This window comes from Erpetoichthys calabaricus, chromosome 12 (assembly GCF_900747795.2).
Source record: "Erpetoichthys calabaricus chromosome 12, fErpCal1.3, whole genome shotgun sequence".
NCBI lineage: Eukaryota > Metazoa > Chordata > Cladistia > Polypteriformes > Polypteridae > Erpetoichthys > Erpetoichthys calabaricus.
In genome coordinates this window covers 54845555-54870806 of record NC_041405.2, presented here as the reverse complement: position 1 = coordinate 54870806, position 25252 = coordinate 54845555, and the positions used below count along the sequence as shown (strand labels likewise).

The 25252-nt window shown below is 36.6% G+C and overlaps 1 protein-coding gene across 2 annotated transcripts in view; it reads left to right on the top strand.

Moving 5' to 3' along the window:
• The window catches only part of txn2 (thioredoxin 2), a 37177-nt gene extending 14768 nt beyond the window's left edge, over positions 1-22409 (top strand). Inside the window, exons 2-4 of one of the 2 annotated variants that reach the window (XM_028815574.2) lie at positions 4747-5000; positions 11870-11993; positions 21326-22409. In XM_028815574.2, the coding sequence (XP_028671407.1) occupies positions 4747-5000; positions 11870-11993; positions 21326-21442 (495 nt within the window). In that variant the 3' untranslated portion in view covers positions 21443-22409. Of the gene's footprint in view, positions 1-4746; positions 5001-11869; positions 11994-15732; positions 15782-21325 lie in introns of those variants that run through there. The other variant, XM_051934491.1, reaches the window with a different exon arrangement.
• The last annotated feature ends 2843 nt before the right edge of the window (positions 22410-25252 follow it).

Below are 25252 nucleotides of genomic sequence, written 5' to 3'. Positions count from 1 at the left end.
CAGTGCTTACCTATTGCTCCACATGCCATGCGCTCAGCTATTATTCAGTCCACCTTAAAATACGCAATGACGTCATATAAACAACACGAGACCGAACTACAATACATATACAGGCGCGAGACCTGATTGGTGATAATACGAAGAAACGAACAGTCCGCATATTAACACTGAGTTCGATCCTACTTATTACTTATCCATATTCCTAACGATAAAGATCAAACAAGTCATCAATTCACGATCACGGATACAAAACTAGACGGCTCGAGTAACGGGACCACAAACACGAACCCGCATCAAAAAAAAAAATTCACCTCGGCGCACTTCTAAAACCGCGGAACAAAAAATGTTACGCGAACAATTGGCATTGCTTTCTAAAGATACACTTGGTACAAAACATGCGATTTCCAGATCCCGAATATAACAATTGGTTATTACAACTAGAACATTGTACACTCACCAATACAGATGGACTTCACCCAGATATTATTACAATTCCTCAACCCTTCATCTGCAACGACTTACTTACGGAGATATTTGGAACAGCGGTCTCATTAGATCAAATGCCCCTTTTAACACAACGAAGTATATTATGTCCAAAAAATATTACTGTTGATCACATTAATAACCAGGTCATTTCATTACTTCCTGGAGAGTCACACCTATTTCTAAGCTCTGACAAAGTTGATTCTGATGACGACAATGACCATCTTAATTTCCCCTTAGCATATTTGAACACTATTAACCCAGCCGGATTACCACAACACAGTCTTAGCCTTAAAAACGGAACAATACTCATGCTATTAAGAAACCTTAACACTAAACAGGGTTTATGCAATGGTACACGTTTCGTCGTCTACACCATAACACACAATGTTATTCAAGCAACAGTTCTTACAGGATCACATGCTAACAGTACTGTTCTAATTCCTAAAATTGACCTTACAAGTTCTGACCTGGAATTACCTTTTACACTTAAACGGAAACAATTCCCCATTAAACCTGCCTTTGCCATGACCATCAACAAATCACAAGGACAAACCATGCACAAGGTTGGCATCTACCTATCTGAGCCCGTTTTTGTACATGGACAACTTTATGTGGCCTTCTCACAACTTCGACGTTCATCTGACGTTAAAGTTAAGGTCATAAATGCTCCATGCCAAGGAAAACTCATTCAAGGACAAGACACCATCTTTACTACTAATGTTGTTTACAAAGAAATTTTCCAATAAACCTTTACACTGTGCCAAACACTTTATTGTTTGCTTCCTATCTGCGTCATCTACACCTTCACACTATGCTATATCTCATTCATACATCACGCTCTTTGTAATTTCCCAACACCAGGGGTTGGCGAGCGAAGCGAGCAGGGGGCGGAGCCCCCTAGTATTGCAGATCACCATTTCACGTAATATACCTTAAAAACAGTATTTTTATAGTTTTAAGAAGTATGTTTTTTATTGAGTTTGTTGTTCTATTTTTTTTAGTTTTTATTTTGTTTTGCTGTGATACTCTAAACTTGGCTGATGTAATTTATAAACACATTTTTGGAAACTGAGAACACTAAATGAAACACTTCCAGTATCAAATTGTTAAGTAGATAATCTTGTGCAGTTACAAATGCTCAGTCCACGTACACATAGAGAGAGTATGCAAACTCCATACAGGTACTGACCAAGCTAGCAAACAAGCCTGAGCTTATCGCACTGGTCAGTCCACATTCAGTAGTAAATGTATAGGCGTAACATCGGCTTGGTTAGTAGCATTTATTGCATGTTATACATCTGCTTAATCAGTCGCTATGATGATACAGTAAGCTGGCAGTATCTTTAAGTAATTTTTTTCTTGTGAGTGGTTACAATAAGCTTCTGTAGCTCTCACAAGACGTAAATTTAAATATATGATAGCTCTGATTCACACACTGTGAAGTTTAGGTACATTTTTACTGTGTCAGTTTACTTTTATTTGATAGCTACAGTATATGTTAGTGTATATAATACATAATAATGATGATGACAAAATCAGACTTCAAAACCTGTTTTAATTAGTTTTATTCAAGGCCTAGCTACATAACAGAAAAAAAGTAAATATAGTACTTCCAGCCATTTGTTTTCATACACGAGAGGTGCAGTTCATGTATGCTAGCTTCTGAAATTCCTACCCTCTTTGGCATACAATCTAAACATTGACTGAATTTGAAATCAGAAGTGTTCACTTGGGCAACTTGACAAATCCTCCATGCCTCTAATTTTCCAACTGTTTAACTGGATTTTCCAAATTTTTGCATACATTTTTTTTAAAAAGTTTGCATTCACTGACAACTCGCAGGAAGGACATTGATGACTGACAGCCAATTATGGCCAATGATATTCTCTGAATAAGTCATATGAAATTGATGAGACATCACTGTAGGTTTTCAGGTCTAAAAGGAAAATTACAATATGCAAGCTTTCGAGGCAACTCGGGCCCCTTCTTCTTGCCTGAAGAAGGGGCCTGAGTTGCCTCGAAAGCTTGCATATTGTAATCTTTCTAGTTAGCCAATAAAAGGTGTCATTTTGCTTGGCTTTTCTCTACATTCATAATGGCTAACACGGTACAGCACCCTAGTACTACAGGTCTAAAAGGGAAAACTGACTGATAGCTGAAAACAACCAATGAAATACACAAAATATGCCAGCTGATGGTGAGGAACTGGTACTTGCTCTTCATGGTAAGAGACTTGAGGAAGCTAACAAATATTAAAATTTGAAATGTAACAGTATTGAGGGCAAATGAAATGTAACAGAATAGAAGTACATTTTTTGTTTACAAGTATATTTGAGTAAATGTACAAAGGATTAATGTCAAAAAAGTACAATTTTTTCCATAAATTTTAGTAACCAAGTAAATGTAATCTGTTATTACCCACCTCTTCTTATTTGTTATTAATGTGGGTTGTCCTTTGTCATCTTAAAGCCCTGTGGTTCTAAACTAGTTTAGTGTAGAATTGTACTTGGCAACTGTAGTTTTTTAAAGTTCTCTTTTAGCTGGTTATCAATTAATTGCATTGTCCTATAAACAAAGTACAGTATATGAGGCATCATGCCTTAATTTCAAAATATGACTATCAGTGTGTCTGGAAGTTCTTTCTCTTTGTAACCAAGTTCGAATTTGTTGATTTTTTTTTTTTTATTTCTTTTTGTGTTTCTCCATTTTTAGTTCACTTTTGTCCTAGTTTTTAAGACTGTATTACTGGATTTTGTTTGTTTTTCAATAACCATGGTGAAAACAGTTTAGTGAATGTGAAAGACCATTTTAACTGTTACTTTGCAGTGTTTGTACAAGAGGTATACCCTCTATGATCTGATACCTTTATAAAGTTGTCTACTGTCCCCAGATAGAAAAAAATATTAGATATCATTGAACTGTTTAAGTGCGTTTCTTATTTAGATTGTAATTGATTGTATTGCAAGAAGTTACAGCACCTTATAATAAACACAAATGTTACTTCAATTGTTCATTTATTTTCACATCCATTTAGTCTAATTTAGAGCTGAGGGGCGAGTTGCCAGGTCCATGGTTTTCTCACCCAATTGGGCTATTTTCAATCATTGTATGTGAGAAAGCATGGGCTTTTAGGGCTATTTATAAAAAAAAAAAAAAAAAAAAAAAACTTGGGCTATTGCTCAACTCTCCTACATTGCATTTTACCATGTTTTTCATCCATCTGGCACCATCAACCCTCCTTTTGCACTTTTATATGTTCTTTACCATCTCAGAGGGACAATCTGACCAGTTTATGATGGTATATACCCATTCTGTCGCTAAAATATCTCTGAGGATACCTGCCCCAATTCCCCCCCACCATGCCATACCTCTTTCCCGCTGACACCGTGCCACACACTCCAGTGTGTCATTTTGTCTATGTAAGGTACTGGGTTTTTTTTTTTTTTTTTGTGCGCACGGGGTAGGGGGGGGGGGGGGGGGGGGGGTGGTTTCGGTGATCAGTTATTTATAAGGTGTCCTTGGGCTATAAACGTTTTAAGTACCTGCCAACCCTGGCTGAGGTGAGCCAAAGCCGATTCTAGCAGCACCAGGGAGAAGACAATAACTAAATCTGGATGGATGCCAGTTCATTGAGGGGCTCACACCCAAACCCATACTCGCCCTTACAGAACCAACTTACAAATGCTAGTTAACCTAACATGCATATCTTTGGATATGTGAGGAGTACTCTGAGATCAACTGTAGACTCTACACAGGCAATGTGTAATTATAGTTATTGTATTTTTTAACGCTTAAATACACATGAGGGAACTCATTACCTAAAATATCAAAATGAATTTAAAAGGTAACATTTTAATTTGTGGTCTTTGCTTCTTCCATAATATTAAAGTGAATAATTTAAGGGATCCACAAGTACAGTGGATTTTGTTCAAAAGCAAATTTAGCAATCTGATAATCTAAGAAGTTGATTATCCTAATCTTTTAATCCTTTACAGTAAAATGTTGCATCCTGTTCTCTACAAATTGACCCTTTGTGGCATTCTAGTGAGTTTAAAGTACAGGATGTTTTCAAATATGTGGACTAAGGGAGTGAAAGATAATAAAGCTTTGATTACTTTGTTATATGTTTCAACTGATAAATATAAGGAGTTGTTTGTACAGCAGGTGTCCCTGACTTGAACTACACAGTGGTCAGTCTGATGCTATTGTTTAGAGATACCATAGAATTTATCTTGAATTGGTGTTTTTTTTTTTTTAAAGATGACACTGAGAATATTGTTTCGGCGAGCAAAGGTGCTCCCTCTAAGGATATTGCCATCTTCTCTTCACTTCAGTTGTGTATCTGCTGTGCTCTCTAGATCCCCATCTCTTCTTCACCCTTACCTCACTGGCCGTCACCAGCCATTCTCAATATCTAGCACTCGCTGGGTGACATTCAGCATTCAGGATGGAGAAGACTTTTCTGAACGAGTCCTCAACAGCCAGCTTCCAGTACTGGTTGATTTCCATGCACAGTAAGTGATGTTAGTAATAACCACTTATTACTTAGGATAAGTGAAGATACTGGAATGGGAGATTAGATATTAAGTTTACTAAAATGTAATGTTATATGGATGCTGTAGTGCAAAGGTTCTTCACCCTTTTAATCTGATTAGAAATTAAATTAGAAAACTGGTACTATAGCAATGTCCATATAATGTAAATACAAGTAAATGTTTTTGTTTCCTTTCAAGCATATTTCTCACACGAGTATTACTAAACTGGAAATGTTAAAACAATACCCATTCCATTAATTTTCCAAATTCACTTATTCAGAGCAGGGTTGTGGGGCAGCTGGATCCTGTCCCAGCAAGGAACAGGCACAAGGTAGGAATAACCTATGGATAGGTTGCAAGCCCATCGAATGGCAAACACATAGACACAGGCCTCTTTAGCAATGACAATCCACCTAAACTGCATGTCTTTCTATTATAGGAGAAAAGTGGAGCTTTTGAGGTAAACCAACATCGGTGCAAGGAGAACATGCAAATTCCACACAGTGAGCACCTGGAGCTTGAACCTAAAACAATTATCATTTAAAATAGAAATAGATTACAGGGTTTATTAGTGCCAGTGGAAATTCTCAGTGTAAGCTTTATTGCCGTGCAAGGATATGTGGATTTTTGAAACGTCACTTAAATTTAGATGCTTGACTCTGGCACCTGTTAAGAAATGAAGTAGATCAAAAATTAATTAATCGATAATTGATATAGTCTGTTTACCCTGTCTTAAGTAACTTTTATTTAAAAAAAAAAAAAAAAAAAAACTTTTTTCAAGCGAGCTCCACTATTAACAATACATTTTTCTAATTTAGCTTGCAAATACACTGCTCAAAAAAATTAAAGGAACACTTTTTAATCAGAATATAGCATCAAGTCAATGAAACTTCTGGAATATTGATCTGGTCAGTTAAGTAGCAGAGGGGGTTGTTAATCAGTTTCAACTGCTTTGGTGTTAATGAAATTAACAACAGGTGCACTAGAGGGGCAACAATGAGACAACCCCCAAAAAAGGAATGGTTTAACAGGTGGAGGCCACTGACATTTTTCCCTCCTCATCTTTTCTGACTCTTTTTTTTCAGTAGTTTTGAATTTGGCTACGGTCATTATCACTACTGGTAGGATGAGGCGATACCTGGACCCTACAGAGGTTGCACTGGTAGTCCATCTTCTCCAGGATGGCACATCAATATGTGCCATTTCCAGAAGGTTTGCTGTGTCTCCCAGCACAGTCTCCAGGGCATGGAGGAGATTCCAGGAGACAGGGAGTTACTCTTGGAGAGCTGGACAGGGCCATAAAAGGTCCCATCACCAGGACTGGTATCTGCTCGTTTGGGTAAGGAGGAACAGAATGAGCACTGCCAGAGCCCTCCAAAATTACCTCCAACAGGCCACCAGTGTGAATGTCTCTGAACAAACAATCAGAAATAGACTTCCTAAGGGCCTGACGTCCTCTAGTGGGCCGTATGCTCACTGCCCGGCACCGTGGAGCCCTATTGGCGTTTGCCATAGAATACCGGAATTGGCAGGTCCACCACTGGTGCCCCGTGCTTTTCACAGGTGATAGCAGGTTCACCCTGAGCACATGTGACAGACGTGAAAGGGTCTGGAGAACCCGTGGAGAATTTTATGCTATCTGTAACATCGTTCAGCATGACCTGTTTGGTGGTGGGTCACTGATGGTCTGGGGAGGCATATCCATGGAGGGATGCACAGACTTCTACAGGCTAGACAATGGCATCTTGACTGCCATTAGGTATTGGGATGAAATCCTTGGAGCCATTAACAGACCTTATGCTAGTGCAGTGGGTTCTGGGTTCCTCCTGGTGCACAACAATGCCCGGCCTCATGTGACGAGAGTATGCAGGCAGTTTCTGGAGGATGAAGGAATTGATACAATTGACTTGGCCTCATGCTCACCTGACCCAAATCCAATAGAACATCTCTGGGACATTATGTTTTGGTCCACCCGACGCCGCCAGGTTGCAACTAAGACTGTCCAAGAGCTCAGTGATGCCCTGGTCAAGATCTGGGAGGAGATCCCCCAGGACACCATCAGGATCATTCCCCACCTCCAAACAACCAAAAAAAAACATTGTCAGGCATGCATACAAGCACGTGGTGGCCATTCAAAATACTGAGTACAATCTTGAGATGCTGCAATGAAATTTTGGCAAAATGGACTAGTCTGCCGCATCTTTTCACTTTTATTTTCGGGGTGTCTTTGAATTCACCTCTGTAAGTTGATAATTTTCATTTCCATCAAACGATGTGGCATCCTTTCCATTCCTAATACATTACCCAGTCCATATCCGTAGATATCTCCAGCAGGTTTTTTTTCCCCCATTGAGATCTGATGTGTGTTCAAAGTGTTCCTTTAATTTTTTGAGCAGTTTAGTTTAACATACACAGATTTCAATTACCCGAGGTTTTTTTTTTTTTTTTTTTTTTAAAAAGATAATAATGTTTAACTCTGCCAGCAGACCTTGTGCTGAATGTCTTCTGCTTGTCTGTACACCTTTTTTCTTAAAGTTCTCAATTGTCTTAACAAACACATCCTTCACAATACCTATAAAATGACATTAATTGAACCACTTTGAAGTAGTGTAATGAAGAACTTCTTTACTGAAATTCAGTATCTTCTTTGCACCTCTATTACATATTTAGATTCAGTGTGTACTGTAATAGTGAACAAGGCGATGAGGCACAATCCAATTGTCTATGGTCACTAAACTGTATTTTGTGTACATCACTGATAACTGCCATGGCACTATATATAGAATCCCACCCAATTTATGCACAATTCATATCACCCTGGAAACTGTCACATCCTTGGCCCACACCTGTTTTGTTGAAAAGAAAAAAAAAAAAACATTTGAATCTAGCACCATGGTCTGTTCACCTCACCAGCTTGTATTGGTCTTTTTCTCCTCTCTCCCACTTTCTTATTTGAGTCCTTGCTGCCAGTCTTCTCAATTTGATTGTTGAATAGGTTGTGAGATGGAAGGTGGTACATACTTAATATATTTTCGTGCCACAGAAAGTAATACTGTGCTGATGAGTTAACAGCATTGCTTCCCATACTGCAGCAATAAAAAGTATTTTGAGTAGCAAATGGCATATTGCTCAACATAGAATTCATGCTAGGGTAAAACGGCTAGTTTTACTACGCAATCATATGGTGACCCAATTTGGGCTGTGAACTATAGTTTAAGAAACATTTCTTTAGTGCAGTGTTTCTCAGCTTTTATTGTCTCACAACCCAGTTCTATCTTTTCAATTCCACTGACGATCCAGTCAGTAATTGAACAAAGTGGACCATGGGAGTCCCCCATTAATAAAACAAGCATGATTAGAGGAGTAGGTTCCCCCATGGTGAAAGAAGCATGGGAAAAAACACTGCACAGTGCTATTGATTGTTTTGTTGGCAATGGGGTGACGAGAGAAACGACAGCCATTCATGATCCACCATCAGCACCCCATGGATTGCAACACAGTGGTTGAGAAACACTGCTCTAGGGAATGTATGATTCCTTTTATATTGTAGCTGCTCATTAGGTATTTCACATTCAGTGCGTTTACATACACACACAAAATCGGGTTAAGGTGAGTAACCCGAATGAGCCAGAAACCTGATTTCTCAATAATCCACATTTATGTATGCAAGTAATCTTCTGGAGTTCTACTATGGGAAAACTCACTGACGTCATTAAACTGCACAAAAAAAGATCATTTGTCACTGTGAATCAGAAAATAAGCATGACATCTGGATAATTTTCTTGTGTTTTTATAAATACGTTTAGTCAAATTAACACTTTTATTTATAGGTTTCTGTTACTGAAATGCACAGAGCAAATTCTTTTCAGCTTGGCTGTGCAATTGAGCTTGTGAAAGGACACAGTATGTGTGATTCCTGTTTTACACTTAGTGTTGCTGGAATAATTTTTATATCAGTAACATAACTAGTGAGTTAGGTTACTCGTTGCTTTAAAGAGTAATCAGACGTCTTGACGCACGTTACGTTTAACACATTACTCTGTTGTTCTTGAAGTTGTGTTGCTTAGTTTAGCCTACATTCAGCTCAGCAACTCAAATTTAGCAATTTCTGAAATGTTGAGATAGATTATTTCAGCCAGGTGAAGGAATTTAGCAATCACCTGAACATTTACCTCTGGAAGTGTATTTTGTGGATGCTACTACTGTACCTGTGGCTGCTGAAAGCATGTGTGAAGCAAAATACGTGCACAGGCTGATAGAGTGCAGCGGGCATGTGCAGACTACAAAATCTTTAACAGTAACCCAGTTAAGGGTTTGCATGACCATATAATTGGATTATTCGTGGAGAAATATACTTCTAATAATGTGGTTTCTCAGAGGCGAATAACCCGGTTTCTCCGTTCAGAATAAGGGTTTGCATTGCATTTTAGAAATCAGATTTCTGTGAATGATCGGGTTATTGATGTGCATGTAAACACACTAATTGATGGAATTGCAAATTAAAATTTTATAAATATTCCTGTCCGTGACCTTGAATTATATTAAGTGGATTTAAAAATGTTAAGGTATGCCATTGGTAAGAAAAAAAAACAAAGAAATTAACTCTGTTTTTTCACTTTTATTTTAATTAAAGTATAACGTATTTTCTGTAACTGTGAAGCACCTAAAAGGTCCGGAGTTATTGTAATAAAATGATTTTAAATAGACCTGTCTTTTGAAACATTTTAATTATTTTAAGAAACACTTCTGCCTAGGTTCCCTTGAAACCATGCTATCTTTAGATATAATGGGCTTTGTTCCCTCAGCTGTTGTTTGACTTGTCCTTTTTCCTAGGGAAACAGATACATTTTCTTTGCAATTTTAGTTGTTTCTTCTCTTTGCCCAGAGGGTGGTATATTTATGTTGACATAAGTATGTACATGCTTTCTGTCATTTGCTTCTTATTACTCCGTACCTCTCATCTTCCTTTTATATTTTGATTGCTAGTTGCCTACATGTAGAGAACTGAATTAATGTGCAAAATTTTTTTAAACTTATCTACTTTTAATTTATACTGATTATTCTGGTATATTTTAAACTCTGCCTAACTTAGCAAATTTATGCAGGTGTCCTTACTGTTTGTGAATAAAACAGTATATGTTTTAAAGTGAAATCATGCTCTCACATATTCCTGGTGGACTTCGCTAATTATCTCCATCCTGACTGAGTATTTTGTCCTTATCTGTGCTCTCCATTTCCTTCCCATTAATCAGGCCTAACTCCAAAAGCTTATGCTATTACATTTGATTGTACTTTTGTGATGGCGTCTGGTTTCTTGATGGCTCTCCTATAAACAAAACTGTCCAAATGTTATGTCTTGAAATGTTCTTCTTTTAATTGTGTTTTTTTTTTTTTGTAACAATTTTAATCCTCCTAGATTTTGAGGTTGTGGAGAAGTAGTGCTTATCTCAGCAGCACATGGCAGGTACCAGCCCTAAATGGACTAGCATACAGGGCACACTAGGTCAAACATTTACACTCATTCATAATAGGCCAAGTTAGAATTCCCACCAAATGTCCCATTCACATCTTAAGAGTAACCTGAATTAAACTAAGAAAACATACACAACACAGACACTCAGAAAATATGCAGACTTAAACAAAGGCAGTGAGTCTACTGGAAATAAGGATAAGTTCACTGGAGCTGTGACACCATTTTCCAGTTATTAGAACACCATTAAAACAGACTTCTCAAAAAAATTAAGGGAACACTTAATCATCACAGTCTAACACCAAGCCATTTAAGCTCCAGGGAAATCAATCTGTCCAGTTAGGAAGCATAAGCGATTGCAAATTAACTTCACCTGCTTTGGAGTAAATAAGTGTGACAACAGGTGTACTGGAGAGGCAACAGCAAGATGACCTCCAAAAAGGGAATTGTTTTGCAGGTGGTGGCCACAGATAATTGCTCTCTCCTTATCCTTCATGACTGATTCTTCTCTAGTTTTGTGTTTTGCTAGTGTCCTTGTCACTACTGGTAGTATGAGATATTACCTGTAGCCAATTTCAGGTTCCACAGGTAGTCCAGCTCCTGGACACACAGACCTCCACTGGCGTAGGCAGTGGTACCCTGACAGCTGTTGGGTACTGGGATTAATTCTTTAGTCCCTTTGTCAGAGTGCTGCTAGTGGGCCCTGGGTTCCTCCTGCTGTGGGATAATGCCCGGCCTCATGTGGCCAGAGTGTGGTGGCAGTTCCTGGATGACAAAGGCATTGATGCCATTGACTGGCCCACATGTTCCATAGACCTGAATCCAACGGAGAACCACTGGGATGTAATGTATTGGTGCATCCAACACTTCCAAGTAGTATCATAGACTGCCCAGGAGCTCACAGCTGCTTTGATCCAGGTATGAGAGGGAATCCCCCAGAATACCATCCGCCATCTCCTCCGGAGCATGCCCAGATGTTGTCAGGAGTGCATACAGTCACATGGGGGCCATACACACTACTGAGTCGCATAATAAGTTGCTGTGGTGAAATTCAAACAAGTTGGATCAACCTATGATTTCAGTTTTAGACTTTGATTTTTGGTGATTGTCAAATCCAACTCTCAGTGAGTTGGTGATTTTAGTTTCCACTGACCATTGTTGCATCATTTTGTTCTTGATGAGTTACACAGTATTACTTAGTAAAGATTTTCCACTTACATCCACTTAACAATATTTCGTTCATTGAGATCCGATGTGTGATTTGAGTATTGCCTTAATTTTTTTCAGCAGTTTATGATTTGATGTAAAAATTGAAAAAAGAAGCCATAGTGAAAAAGAGAGATCACTTATATGTATGCTTGTCATTTGTTTATTGTAGGTGGTGTGGTCCTTGTAAGATCTTGGGTCCCAGACTAGAAAAGATGGTTGCCAAGCAAAATGGCAAAGTAACAATGGCCAAAGTTGATATAGATGATCACACTGATCTTGCCATTGAGTATGGGGTGAGTTACAAATTCTTAGGCATCATCATATAGAGCACCTTCTAAAGTCTTCTGGGGTAGGCAGTGGGGCATAGTGGTTAAAGCTTTGGACATGGGACATGAAACCCTGAGGTTGTGGGTTCAAAACTCTGTGTGTGTGACCATAAGCAAGTACTTCACCTGCCTGTACTTCAATTGGAAAAATGAATGAAATGTAAAATATTGTATCTCAAATGTTGTAAGCTGACTTGGATAAAGGTGTCCGCAAAATAAGTAAATAAAGTTTGCTAGCTTTGCTCTGTACTCTAGTGATTAGGATTGTAGTTGAAAAGATGAATGATGGAATGATAACTTTCTCACTTGAAATGGGAGGGTGAAGTTTCACATTATATTTAGTATTTCCTTAACTAAGACATTGATTTTATAATTTTACCACATATTTCCCTTTTGTTGTATATCTGAATTGTTTGTTTAAAGCAGAATGAACTATTTTGACTTCAACCTTCCCAATACATAGAGGGTAAAGTGTGTGGCTGCTTACAAATACAATTCTGAATTCATCTATGTTTTTTCCCACTGGTGTACATGATTATACACTTAAAAAAATTACAAAAACTAAAATAATTTATTGCATGTAAAATTGGATATTTAGCTAGAACACTATAAAAAATGAAGACTTTCACAAACAACTGTTGTTTTTTTTTGTTTTTTTTGTTTTTTTTAACTTAAGGAATTCAAATATTTATTTTTATTCCCACTAGCTAATTTAGCTTCCTTCCTTATCTGTAATGTTTTAGGACAACTATTCTGGCTGTATCTTTATGATATAAAGTGGTTTATGTTAGGACTTTTCCTGAAGTTTGCTTTGTAATGAGTTAATGCAATCCAAGAATTTTAGCTAATGAAGATGTCTGTCAAAGCTTGATAGCAGTAAATATGTTTTACTTACCATAATAGAATTATCATTTGGAAATTCTTCAGAGTATTTTTTGACTATCATTTCAGATTTTTTTACTAAGATCATATTACAACTTTTAAATATATTTTACAATTTTAGCTTGTGTTTACCTCTTTGAATGTTCTAATTTGAAAACAAAAGTCTGTTTCTAACAAGTACATTTAAATCCATACTTGTGTTTTTTCTATCAATACAATTTGAAAAGGGCAGTTGTATGCAAAGTTGAAGTATGTGCATTGCAGACACATAATAAAAAAATGCATCAATATACTTATTTCAGAGTCGGTCATACAGCAGATTTTTAGAGGGTTTGAATCTATTGACTGCTAATACACCCTTAGTGACCATTGACTCTCTTTAAGGTCAATAAGAAACTTCCCTTTCCAGTGACATTTACTGTAAGTCCAGGATCATACTTCAGATCATCAAGATTTAGAGAGAACTATCAATCAGAATGCACAGCACTTTCCTTTTATCACTGCTGATTTCCCTTTCCAGCCTAATATTTGGCAGCGGTGGTCAAATAACCTCAGTATTATGATCTTTGTAAGAAGATGCAGTTCTCTGAGGACTGTGGCCATAAAAAATGGAAATCTGCAAATGTGCTTTCTCTGCATCAAAGTACAAGGACAGCTGACCATGCCTGTGCTCATCAAGCCGTGTACACCATATGGTCATTTAACACATGATTCAACATGGAACATAATTATAAGATGAAGTGGCTATGCAAGCTGCCATTATACATAAGTGCCATCTATGTTTATCAGCCTTTTAGTTGTTGCTTAATTATATGTTATCCATTTTTTTCAGTAGGTAGACAAAATTAATGTTTTCTTTATGCTTGTTAAAAAAAAAATAAAAAAAATTTTAAACCCACATTCACGTTGTATTTTCTAGTTAGTGTGTTTTTTTTTTATTCATTTTAAAGGATTAGAACAAAATAGTGAGCAGTTAATACATATTTTAAATAAATACACAATTTATGCCTCCTGAGTTTCTTTCACCATGGGTATAATTTTGTAATATCTACTGTAGGCAATGGCAACTACAACGACATTAAAAATGTGAATTGCTCTGATTGATTCAAGGTAGTGGATGATCAGAAAGCAGAACAACACCTTGGTAATACTTCAAACAATTAGTCATGTATGCTTTGAATTAATACCAAATGGGTGGGTGTTCAGTCCTGTGGTGGGTTGGCACCCTGCCCAGGATTGTTTCCTGCCTTGTGCCCAGTGTTGGCTGGGATTGGCTCCAGCAGACCCCCGTGACCCTGTGTTTGGATTCAGCGGGTTAGAAAATGGATGGATGGATGGGTGGGTGTTCATAGCATGCCTTGTGATTCTTTAAATATAGCTTGCATATTCTTTCCCAGTAATTTAACAATGTGTGCAAGCTATCTAAAGTTTATTTTTATTTATTTACAAATGGACATCCCTAGTCAGATATTGTATTTTTGAAGAGTTTTTAAAAATGGCTTAACTTATTGCAAGTTTAGTTTGATCTTTAAAGAGAAAATGTAAGTGAATCAATTTAAAAAAAAAAAAAAAAAAGGACTGAACCTTATTTGCCTATGGAACCAGTGTTTCATTTATAAGAAACTCTTGTCTTTCACTACTTTAACTTTTACAGCCAAATCTATAAATATAAGTGCAAGGCAAACTAACTTTCTATATGCTGCATATGCAGTGACAAATTCCCCAAGTTTGACTGTAACTAAACAGTTTCTGACTGATGTTGCGTTTTGAAGTAATAAGGACTAGTCATTTTCTCGAGTCACAATTGACTGCAATGTCATCTTTGGTGTGTTTTCACCAGAAGCAAGTGCCACAGACTTTAATATGACTTTGGATGGTGGTTTTCCTATTAAACTCTGCAAAAGCATTCTATTATAAGAAAGGAAATGCAGTGTAGACATTCCTTTTTTCCCTGCTTCTTATAGACCTATTGCCCTATGCTCAGTACAGCATAATAGATGCTTATATTTTAATGCAGAGATAAAAGCAAACCCATCTTGATTTGTTTATTTCCTCTGTTGCTGGCAAACATTGGTTTGTATAGCAGCTGCACCTTTGTTCAATTTAAAAAAAAAAACAAAAAAACTTTTATATTATGTAGTGTCTTGTCCCTTTACGCATGTTTTATAACACAAGCAGCAGGTCTCAAACAATTCTTGCAGTGGTCTTTCTATAAAGAGTAGGCAAAAGAGTATTTGGGGATATTTAGCAGAGTTATAACCAAAATACAATTTGTAATGTTTAGTCCTAATTACAAGATGGAAGTTTACTCATTGCTAATGATGTTTTTACATCGGGCTATTCAACTTTGTACTCTGTTTATTATAATTTTCTTCAACAAGCGACAACAGAATACAGGAAGCGTAGGTACAGTTCATATCAATGGACTGGACCATGGAAGGAAGTAAATTTTAGAGGTAAGTGCTCATGTTTCACATATACTGTTAGCTGAGAAGTACACAATAGTCTAATCATATAATCTAAATGTGTTTTGTTGTGTTCAGCCAAAAGGTAAGACTACATAAATATGCCAATATGGAAAGGAGCAAGAAAAATACAAGTGTTTGCATTAGGGAGTTTTGCCCACATTTCATCAATTAATAACTGTTAATAATTAAAAACAAAAAACACACCCTGCTTGATAACAGAATATAATAAAAGAATAAATTCCCTGAAAAGATTTAGTGCATTGTGTGTAAGACTTTTTTTAATGTTAACAAAGACTTTTTTGTTAATGTTATTTTAAGCTACAGAAAAGCTTTTTTTTTTTTTTTGTTTTGTTTAGGAATAGCATGTAAACTGTTGAACAGGCATGGGCCTCTAACTAAACTTAAGGTACATGATAAATCCATCATAACCAAAATCTAACTACTTTTAGCATGGTTAATTTTTGCTACCGGCATCTTTTCTGCTCCTGGATGGAAAACAATCTAACAAGCAGCTTAAAAACTGTTGTCTTTTGTCTACTGACTACCTGTTACATATTAAGACTATATAAGGTGTTGTCATTTACAAGGCAGTTGCATTTCACAACGCAAATTTATATTAATTGCACAATTGATAAGACTACTTAGTCTAAACTGTTGATGTAAGTTAATTGACCAACAGTTACTGATTAGTTACCAGATACTGAGCATCTTACGCAGGTTCTAGCTTTATTTGAAATTTATAACAAATACTTTGAAATACTCATTTTTGCTCTCCTAATATATCAATAAAGATATTAGTACCATTTAATAAAAATAGATATTAGATGACATTAAATATAGTTGATATGAGTAGTGGAAAAGTAAAAAGAAAATGTTTCTTGTAACATACAATATACAAATTGGATTACAGCATAAAATGCTGCATACACCATAGTGCAGCATGTTGTGCAGATGTATGATATTCATTACTCATGACAGTAATGGGATAGCTGAGACTGTCATTGATTTTATCGGTGGAAGACATCTACTATCTTGGGGTAATAACTGTGTGATAAACATCAAAAACTGCAGAATAATCTGCCGCATTGTAAAGAGGAGAGATTGAAATTTGTAGTAAAATGACTATAATGCTACATTGGGCTGTCATTATCTCATGAGTTTGACCGAGTGGTATCAAAACAACCACCAGGCCCTTGAAAACCAGATTATATATCTCTTTACTGTATACAGTCATATTTGTATTGTTGCAATTTTTGATATAATAAGCAAATCAAATAGAAATACTGTTTCTGTGGAAAAAAATGAGTAGTGGTGCAGAAATCACCCTTGAAAGACTCCAGCATTCAGAAATCTGCATTGAAAGGTTTTTGTTATTCCTTTACAATCTGTGATCTCACTCTGAGGAAATTGAGTGTGTTTTTGCAGATCTAGCTATGCAAGGTTACATGATAAAGTTTCAAGACTGACTAAGTGTATTAAAGGTGTGTATTAAAGTATCTCTTGAATGGCACCCTGAAGTAGGTGTTATGCCAATCAAAGTATTCAAGGACAAAGTGTTGGTCTAGACAGACTGTGTCCTTCACTGACCTAATTAATTAATTTGATAAGCAAACTGGAGCTGTTCCTGGGAGCCTGAAATAGTTCTACAGATGAAGAGTCATTACTTGTGTTTCTAAATGTTCTATTTTAATCACTGAAGTGACAGTAATTCAGGGATATTATTTGATTTTTTGCAGGCAGTAGCTGTAGTGCCTACAAAATCTAAATACATACAGTGCATCCGGAAAGTATTCATAGCGCATCACTTTTTCCACATTTTGTTGTGTTACAGCCTTATTCCAAAATGGATTAAATTCATTTTTTTCCTTAGAATTCTACACACACCCCATAATGACAAACGTGAAAAAAGTTTACTTGAGGTTTTTGCAAATTTATTAAAAATAAAAAAAACTGATAAATCACATGTACATAAGTATTCACAGCCTTTGCTCAATACTTTGTCGATACACCTTTGGCAGCAATTACAGCCTCAAGACTTTTTGAATATGATGCCACAAGCTTGACACACCTATCCTTGGCCAGTTTCGCCCATTCCTCTTTGCAGCACCTCTCAGGCTCCATCAGGTTGCATGGGAAGTGTCGGTGCACAGCCATTTTAAGATCTCTCCAGAGATGTTCAATCGGATTCAAGTCTGGGCTCTGGCTGGGCCACTCAAGGACATTCACAGAGTTGTCCTGAAGCCACTCCTTTGATATCTTGGCTGTGTGCTTAGGGTTGTTCTCCTGCTGAAAGATGAACCATCGCCCCAATCTGAGGTCGAGCACTCTGGAGCAGGTTTTCATCCAGAATGTCTCTGTACATTGCTGCAGTCATCTTTCCCTTTATCCTGACTAGTCTCCCAGTCCCTGCCGCTAAAAAACATCCCCACAGCATGATGCTGCCACCACCATGCTTCACTGTAGGGATGGTATTGGCCTAGTGATGAGCGGTGCCCGGTTTCCTCCAAACGTGACGCCTGGCATTCACACCAAAGAGTTCAATCTTTGTCTCATCAGACCAGATAATTTTCTTTCTCATGGTCTGAGAGTCCTTCAGGTGCCTTTTGGCAAACTCCAGGCGGGCTGCCATGTGCCTTTTACTAAGGAGTGGCTTCCATCTGGCCACTCTACCATAAAGGCCTGATTTGGTGGATTGCTGCAGAGATGGTTGTCCTTCTGGAAGGTTCTCCACTCTCACAGAGGACCTCTGGAGCTCTGACAGAGTGACCATCGGGTTCTTGGTCACCTCCCTGACTAAGGCCCTTCTCCCCCGATCGTTCAGTTTGGATCGCCAGCCAGCTCTAGGAAGAGTCCTGGTGGTTTCCCAGATTTGTGCCTCGAGACAATCCTGTCTCGGAGGTCTACAGACAATTCCTTTGACTTCATGCTTGGTTTGTACTCTGACATGAACTGTCAACTGTGGGACCTTATATAAACAGGTGTGTGCCTTTCCAAATCATGTCCAATCAACTGAATTTACCACAGGTGGACTCCAATTAAGCTGCAGAAACATCTCAAGGATGATCAGGGGTAACAGGATGCACCTGAGCTCAATTTTGAGCTTCATGGCAAAGGCTGTGAATACTTATGTACATGTGCTTTCTCAATTTTTTTATTTTTAATAAATTTGCAAAAACCTCAAGTAAACTTTTTTCACGTTGTCATTATGGGGTGTTGTGTGTAGAATTCTGAGGAAAAAAATGAATTTAATCCATTTTGGAATAAGGCTGTAATATAACAAAATATGGAAAAAGTGATGCACTGTGAATACTTTCTGGATGCACTGTATAATTAGTCCTAATAATATTTGGAAAAATGTTCCCTGGTTGGCTGACTCAAAAATTACCTATCTTACCCTAAAATTTAAGGAAAATAAAAACAAACTACATCTGGTGAAAGCCTAACATTGCCTACCACCAACTATAGTCTCCTTTCCATCAAACATGGTATTATTGCTGCTTTTTCTTCCATAAGACTTGAACACCCTGTCACAATTAAGGGAACTATCTTTGGAAATTCTTGATTTACTTTACCCTTGATAGTTTATACATGATTCAACTTTGATTCAACTAGAATCAAAAAATATTTCATATTAAAATACCCATTAATGTCCAAACTTCATTTTCTGCTTTTGAAAAGTCAGTGACTTATGATATCAGTGCTAGTAGTCCATAGTGTCCCTTGTTAAAGTATGATTTAATCCGTTCAGCATCTAATGACGGAAGCCTGTACCCTATCATCTGTTTTTCCAAATAAGATATGTGCTGAACAGTAAGCCTCAACTGTTGAATGTATAATGGTGTATTTTACAAATCATGTATTTGCCTGCACTGTAGCCTTCGTCACTCATTTAAATTTACACATATTTTCCTTAACAAATAAATTATTACCGTCTGTTACTTTTTCCTCCAAACTTTACATTGTTTTATATTATGATTTGCTCAGTAGTTTAAGGTGGCACTTAATATTTGTGGGATTCTGTTACAGACTATTCTTACACTGTTACTCTGATAGGACATGTATAATTTGTATACCCCCAAAAATTTGACTTTGACTTCAAGAAACATATTTCTAATAACAGACTCATTTGCAACAGCAAAAAAGCAGTGTTTACATTTCAAGAGAGGAGTTTCTAATAAGCTAGAAAAATGTATTAAACAAACGCACACACCTTTTGAGTTAATACTTAGAGACACCTTAAGGTTTTATTTACAGCCAGAGTTATGTTTGGAAAGGTATGTACTAATGTAGTATATATTTGACAGTGTTTGTAGATTCCTACATTCAAAACTGTTCAGGTTCATTCAGATTGATAAAGAACCACTGGTACACTCCAAGTGATTATGTAGATTTTTCCTTTTTATTTTAAGTCTGAGTCCCTAAATAGGCATGTGTTTTGTTCTTTGTACACTACAATGTTTGTTGATTTGGATATTAGGTTTGTTACCATGTTGACATATTTCTGTTTTAAGGCATTTTCCAAGAATTTGTTTTTACTTTGTCTTAACCACTTTTTATGCTAATACATTTCTCTGTTCCTGCTGAAGTGAAACATCCCTATGACAAAATGCTGATCTCCATTGTAGATTAAATGAGAAAAGAACTTCCTTAGCCTGATAATGCTGTGTTGCATTTTCTCTAAAAGTAGAATTGTGCATTGAGGTGTAACGCCTCCATTGAGCCAAACATTATTTCCATGTTGTTTTAAAAGTTAGGCATGGTTATTTTGTATCCTTCTAACCTTCTGCCAATCCCAGCTTGTCCCCACACAACACGTGGTTCACTTTGAAGTGTATAGCTAGAGTCCGCATCATTCAAGGCTAACTAACACACAATAACACCTTGTGATATGCTATTTTTTTTCTCCAAAGTTGGTTCCCACTGTTCATCCAGTCTAGGTCCTTGTAATTAATAACCAATTTAGCAGATACCTGGATGGGCCAATTAATGCTAAATAGTTCTATTACAAGGCACTGGTGAGACAAAAATGATTATACTGAAAAATGAAAAGCTATTCAGTTGTCATCTGCTACAATATCATAGTTTTAATGGAAACCTCTTGTTACACACAGTATGAACTTGCAAACATATTGTTTCCAGGATAGGATTTGAATCCAGGGCCCTGTATCCTTGGCAGCAGCACTGATTTTAAACTGATAGGAATAAGGTGAATTTTAAATTTATTTTCTAATTTTCAGAATTTTATTATTTTATGACTTGGTGATTATGTTGCTACATTGTGTTTAATTTGTTTTAGATTTTGACTATAATTTCAAAAAAGCAAAAATTCTTGTAAAGGTATTCAGGCTTTCTATGTGCACTGTACTGTAATTTAAAAATATATTAAATGTAATGCCAAGATATTTGAGTTTTATCAAGCTTGTGGGGGGGGGGGGGGGGGGGGGCCTCTTGTACAGTTTGATTCATTTTGGCTGCCTATATGTGCCTAATAATTATAATTTTACTCATACTTTGTCACTGGATTCAAAATAGATGATTATGAATATACAATTTTAGATAGAGGAAAAAAATGTTTTTTTTCTGAATGACCGCTACAAAATCTGTAGCTGATACTGGTGAGATTATTTCAAAATTAAAAAAAAAAAAAAAAATGTATTTAGTAGTAAGTGAATCTGATTGCTGTGTACCTCCTTTATGCAAAGTTCATGATCATTATCTCTTCACAGTCTATATTTCATGTACAGCCTCATAAAAACAAGGGTTATGCTTTTGTTTCACAAGTAATAATGTTGGCATTTCAGTACCAAAAGTGAAACAGCTGAATAAAAACATTTGTTGCCGAAACTGTATACAGTATATTTTTGTATTTAGTTGCTACTCGCCCAGTGTTAAAATTTGCATTTCTTGTTTGTTTGACTTCTCTTTAAAATCGTTGCCTTTCTTCCTCAGGTCTCAGCAGTCCCTACTGTGCTTGCTGTGAAGAATGGAAATGTAATTGACAAATTTGTTGGGATTAAAGATGAAGATCAATTGGATGCCTTCATTCGCAAGTTGATTGGCCCCTGAAAATTCCTTATGTCCTTATGCCCATGATATACAATGTTCCTTTTTAGCGTACCTCAGTCCTGATAATTGTTTCATAATATGATGTTAACAAGTACCTACAATAAGGCAGGAAACTCACAACTTGATGTATGACTAACCATACAGACCCCCGCCCCCCCAATGATAATTGGTGTTGATGGAGTACTTACTTGCATTGCTAGCTATAGTTGCCCTAGTATAAGTACATGATTTTGTCAGAACAGTTTTAAGTTAATTTGCATTGGATATGTTGCTAAAAGCTCCAATAGTACTTTAAGTATCAATCATCCAGAATGTCTTACTGAATAAGGAGAGAAATCCCAACTCTATAATTTAATGTCACCAGTCTACATTATAAAATAGTGTTTATACATTGAAACAGCCAATATATAATGGCCTTATCGCCAAGACTATAAACAGATTGACTTGGTTGCTTGGCAATATTTCAACAAGTCTAACTTGAGACATTAATTTCTTTATTGGAATGTAGAATTTGGCTTAATATTCAGCTGTTTGGTTTAAGAATTAACCTTTAAATCATCCTAAACACTGTGAAGATATTTTCTACTTTTAAAATAATGCATTGTATTAACATATTTAGAATGCATTTTCTGTCAAATTCTAGTAGTAACATGGTTTTGATTCTTTTTAACATTACCAGAGAACGTAAACATTTTAGCATTTTGTTGTATTGCCCTGTATCATTTAAGGGTATTGCTGTTAATCTGGCTTTATTTAATCTGGCCACCAGAGGGCAGGTCTTTCTAGGTACTGTATTTGTGGGAGGGGGTGGGGAACATGGCCCTGACCCCACAGTATTTTATTTTCTGAAGATTTAGAGAGGTCAGTCAGATACTTAGCAGACTTGTTTGCTGCCTGCACTGTTTACATGTATCACTGATAACATTATAGAAAAAATAATAAATATTTTTAATATGTATTACAAAAATCTCCCCCCTTGTTTTCTTTTTCCTTCAGAAAGCTAACATAATATTTTAAGTATTTTTTTCCTTGCTGCAAGCCACAAGTAGAGCACACCTGGATGTACAGCACACAACTGACAGATAAAAGGGGTGATTATCACTGCATAACCTGAGGCAACACTTGGTGATAGCAGAGCTGAAACAAACTTGTTGGTTCAGCAAACAGGGCGTGGTCTTGTTACTAAGAAAGTGGGCAACAGGTATGGCTGGTTTGAAAATACAAAGATGCAAGTTTGTGCAAACAATTTGACAAGGGTACTTCCATTTTGTCATTGTGCATGCAGTTGCATGTGCAACACATGTACATTAAGTTTCTGGTTGCCTAATGCAAAATACTCTGGTTATATTTTGCTTGAAAATTTTAAGTTCTTCTCCATTCCATGTCATCAAAATAATTATCTGTGTCCAATTGAATAAGATGATGTACACTGTGTTTTTGTTTATTATACGCATGAAAGATCAAAATTGATATTGAGCAGCAGATGTAGAAAATGTCAAGAGATTTCAGTGTCCTCCATGTTTGGGGCAAAGACACTTTTTTTTTCCCCCAATTTACCCCTCTGTTTCTCAGTTTAAAATTATAAATCAAACAATTCAGACATGATCAAAGTGCATATTGCAGACTTTAGTTTAAGCGTATTTGTATACATTTCTGTCATAGTGTAGAAATGACAACACTTTTTCTACATGGCCCCTCCCATTTCAGGGCACAATAACTTTTAGGACAATTGGCGTCACATGTGGTGGGTGTTTGTGATTATTCAGGTGTGGTTCATTGCTTCATTAATGCAGGCATAAGATACCTAGGCTTGCTTCTACCTACAGACTACCTTTTGGATTCTGTGATTGCTGCTGTTCAACATTAGGTCGAGCTGTTCCAAATAAAAGTCGAAGACCTTATGAAGTTGAAAAACAATAAAACCATTAGAGACATCGGTAAAACCTTACAATTAGCTAAATCACCTGTCTGGAGCATCATTAAGTTATCTCAAAGAGACAGGTAGGCCAAAAAAGACCTCAGCTAATTATGACAGAAAAATACGACAGATCAGAAACGGTATTCAGGAGGCAGATGTGGATGTCAGAGACAACTATCCACAGAAGATGTCATGAACAGTAATACAGAGGCCACGGTAGTTAGCCACAAAAACAGGATGGCCAGATTATAATACTTAAAAGAGTCTTCAAAATTCTGGAAAAACGGTCTTGTCCACAGACGAGACAAAGATGAACCATCACCAGAGAAAATCCTCGGCACCTGGTGATGTCTATGAATCGCAGACTTCAAGAAGTAATTGCATGCAAGGGAAATGCAGCAAAGTACTAAATATGACTGCTTTAATAGACCTGCCATTGCTATGTCCCAAACATTGCCTAGGACAGTGTATCTGACTAGAGGGAAGTGCTAATAAATTGAAATTGTTAACAATCTAGGAAATATGCTTTATTTTTCCTTCAGAAAGTTGTTCATATAGTATGTTGTTCAAGGAATCCAAAAAAGTAAAAGAAAAAATCAAAATAGCAGGGATTAACTGAACCAATAGCAGTGTTAGTAAAATTGGAAGTGTTTTCAAGTCTACAAAATATAATTTTTCTTATGTTTATTTGAAAATATAAAAATAAAAGTATAAACTTTTATACTTGTCTAGTTAATGCTTGGCAGTAATGACATTTATTTTTTTCACAGCTATAATACTGTATCTTTGTATCTTAAATATGTTACATACCAAATCTCCCAGTGACTTGGTTCAGTAAAGCTGCATGACCAAAGGGAGAGGTGAATTCAGTATAGTTCTTGTGTATCAAGTAAAACTGGAAACGACCAAAAAGGTGGTATTAAACTACATTTTCATAAATAAATTGTCATGCAATGGCAATAGCTGGTAGGCAAGGTTGCCATTTGAATCACAGAAATAAAGCTGACAGTCTGGAATCAGAAAAATAATTCTGTAATTTGTCATTTGTGAGCCTTCAAACAGAAGAGTCAAAATGAGATTAAATTAATCCATTTTGGTGTGGCAGTCTGAAAATTTAAAAAGAAAGGCACTCTTTTACCTAATATGAGAGAACACCTTGTTAAAATGAACTAATTTATTGGTATTGTTTAATGCATTTTTATATAAGAAGACAATATGGTCTAATGGCTAAGGCTCAGGAATTTAAATTGCAAGATTGCTGGTTTATTCTTATGTTTGTTACAGAGTTGGCCCTGAGCAAATCACGTAAATCACCTACCTGCATTCTGATTCCAAACAGTTGTACTCTAAACTGTTCTCACAAGTCAAAGGCATCACCCAGGCATAGTACAGTCATATGAAAAATTTTGGGAACCCCTCTCAGCCTGCATAATAATTTACTTTCAACAAAAAAGATAACAGTAGTATGTCTTTCATTTCCTAGGAGCATCTGAGTACTGGGGTGTTTTCTGAACAAAGATTTTTAGTGGAGCAGTATTTAGTTTTTCACATTTGATTTAATTTCATACAACTATCTGCAAAAATCTGGGTCCCCTTGTAATTTTGCTGATTTGAATGCATGTAACTGCTCAATACTGATTACTGACAACACCAAATTGGTTGGATTAGCTCGTTAAGCCTTGAACTTCATAGACAGGTGTGTCCAATCATGAGAAAAGGTATTTAAGGTGGGCAATTGCAAGTTGTGCTTCCCTTTGACTCTCATCTGAAGAGTGACAGCATGGGATCCTCAAAGCAACTCTCAAAAGATCTAAAAACAAAGATTGTTCAGTATCATGGTTTAGGGGAAGGCTACAAAAAGCTATCTCAGAGGTTTAAACTGTCAGTTTCAA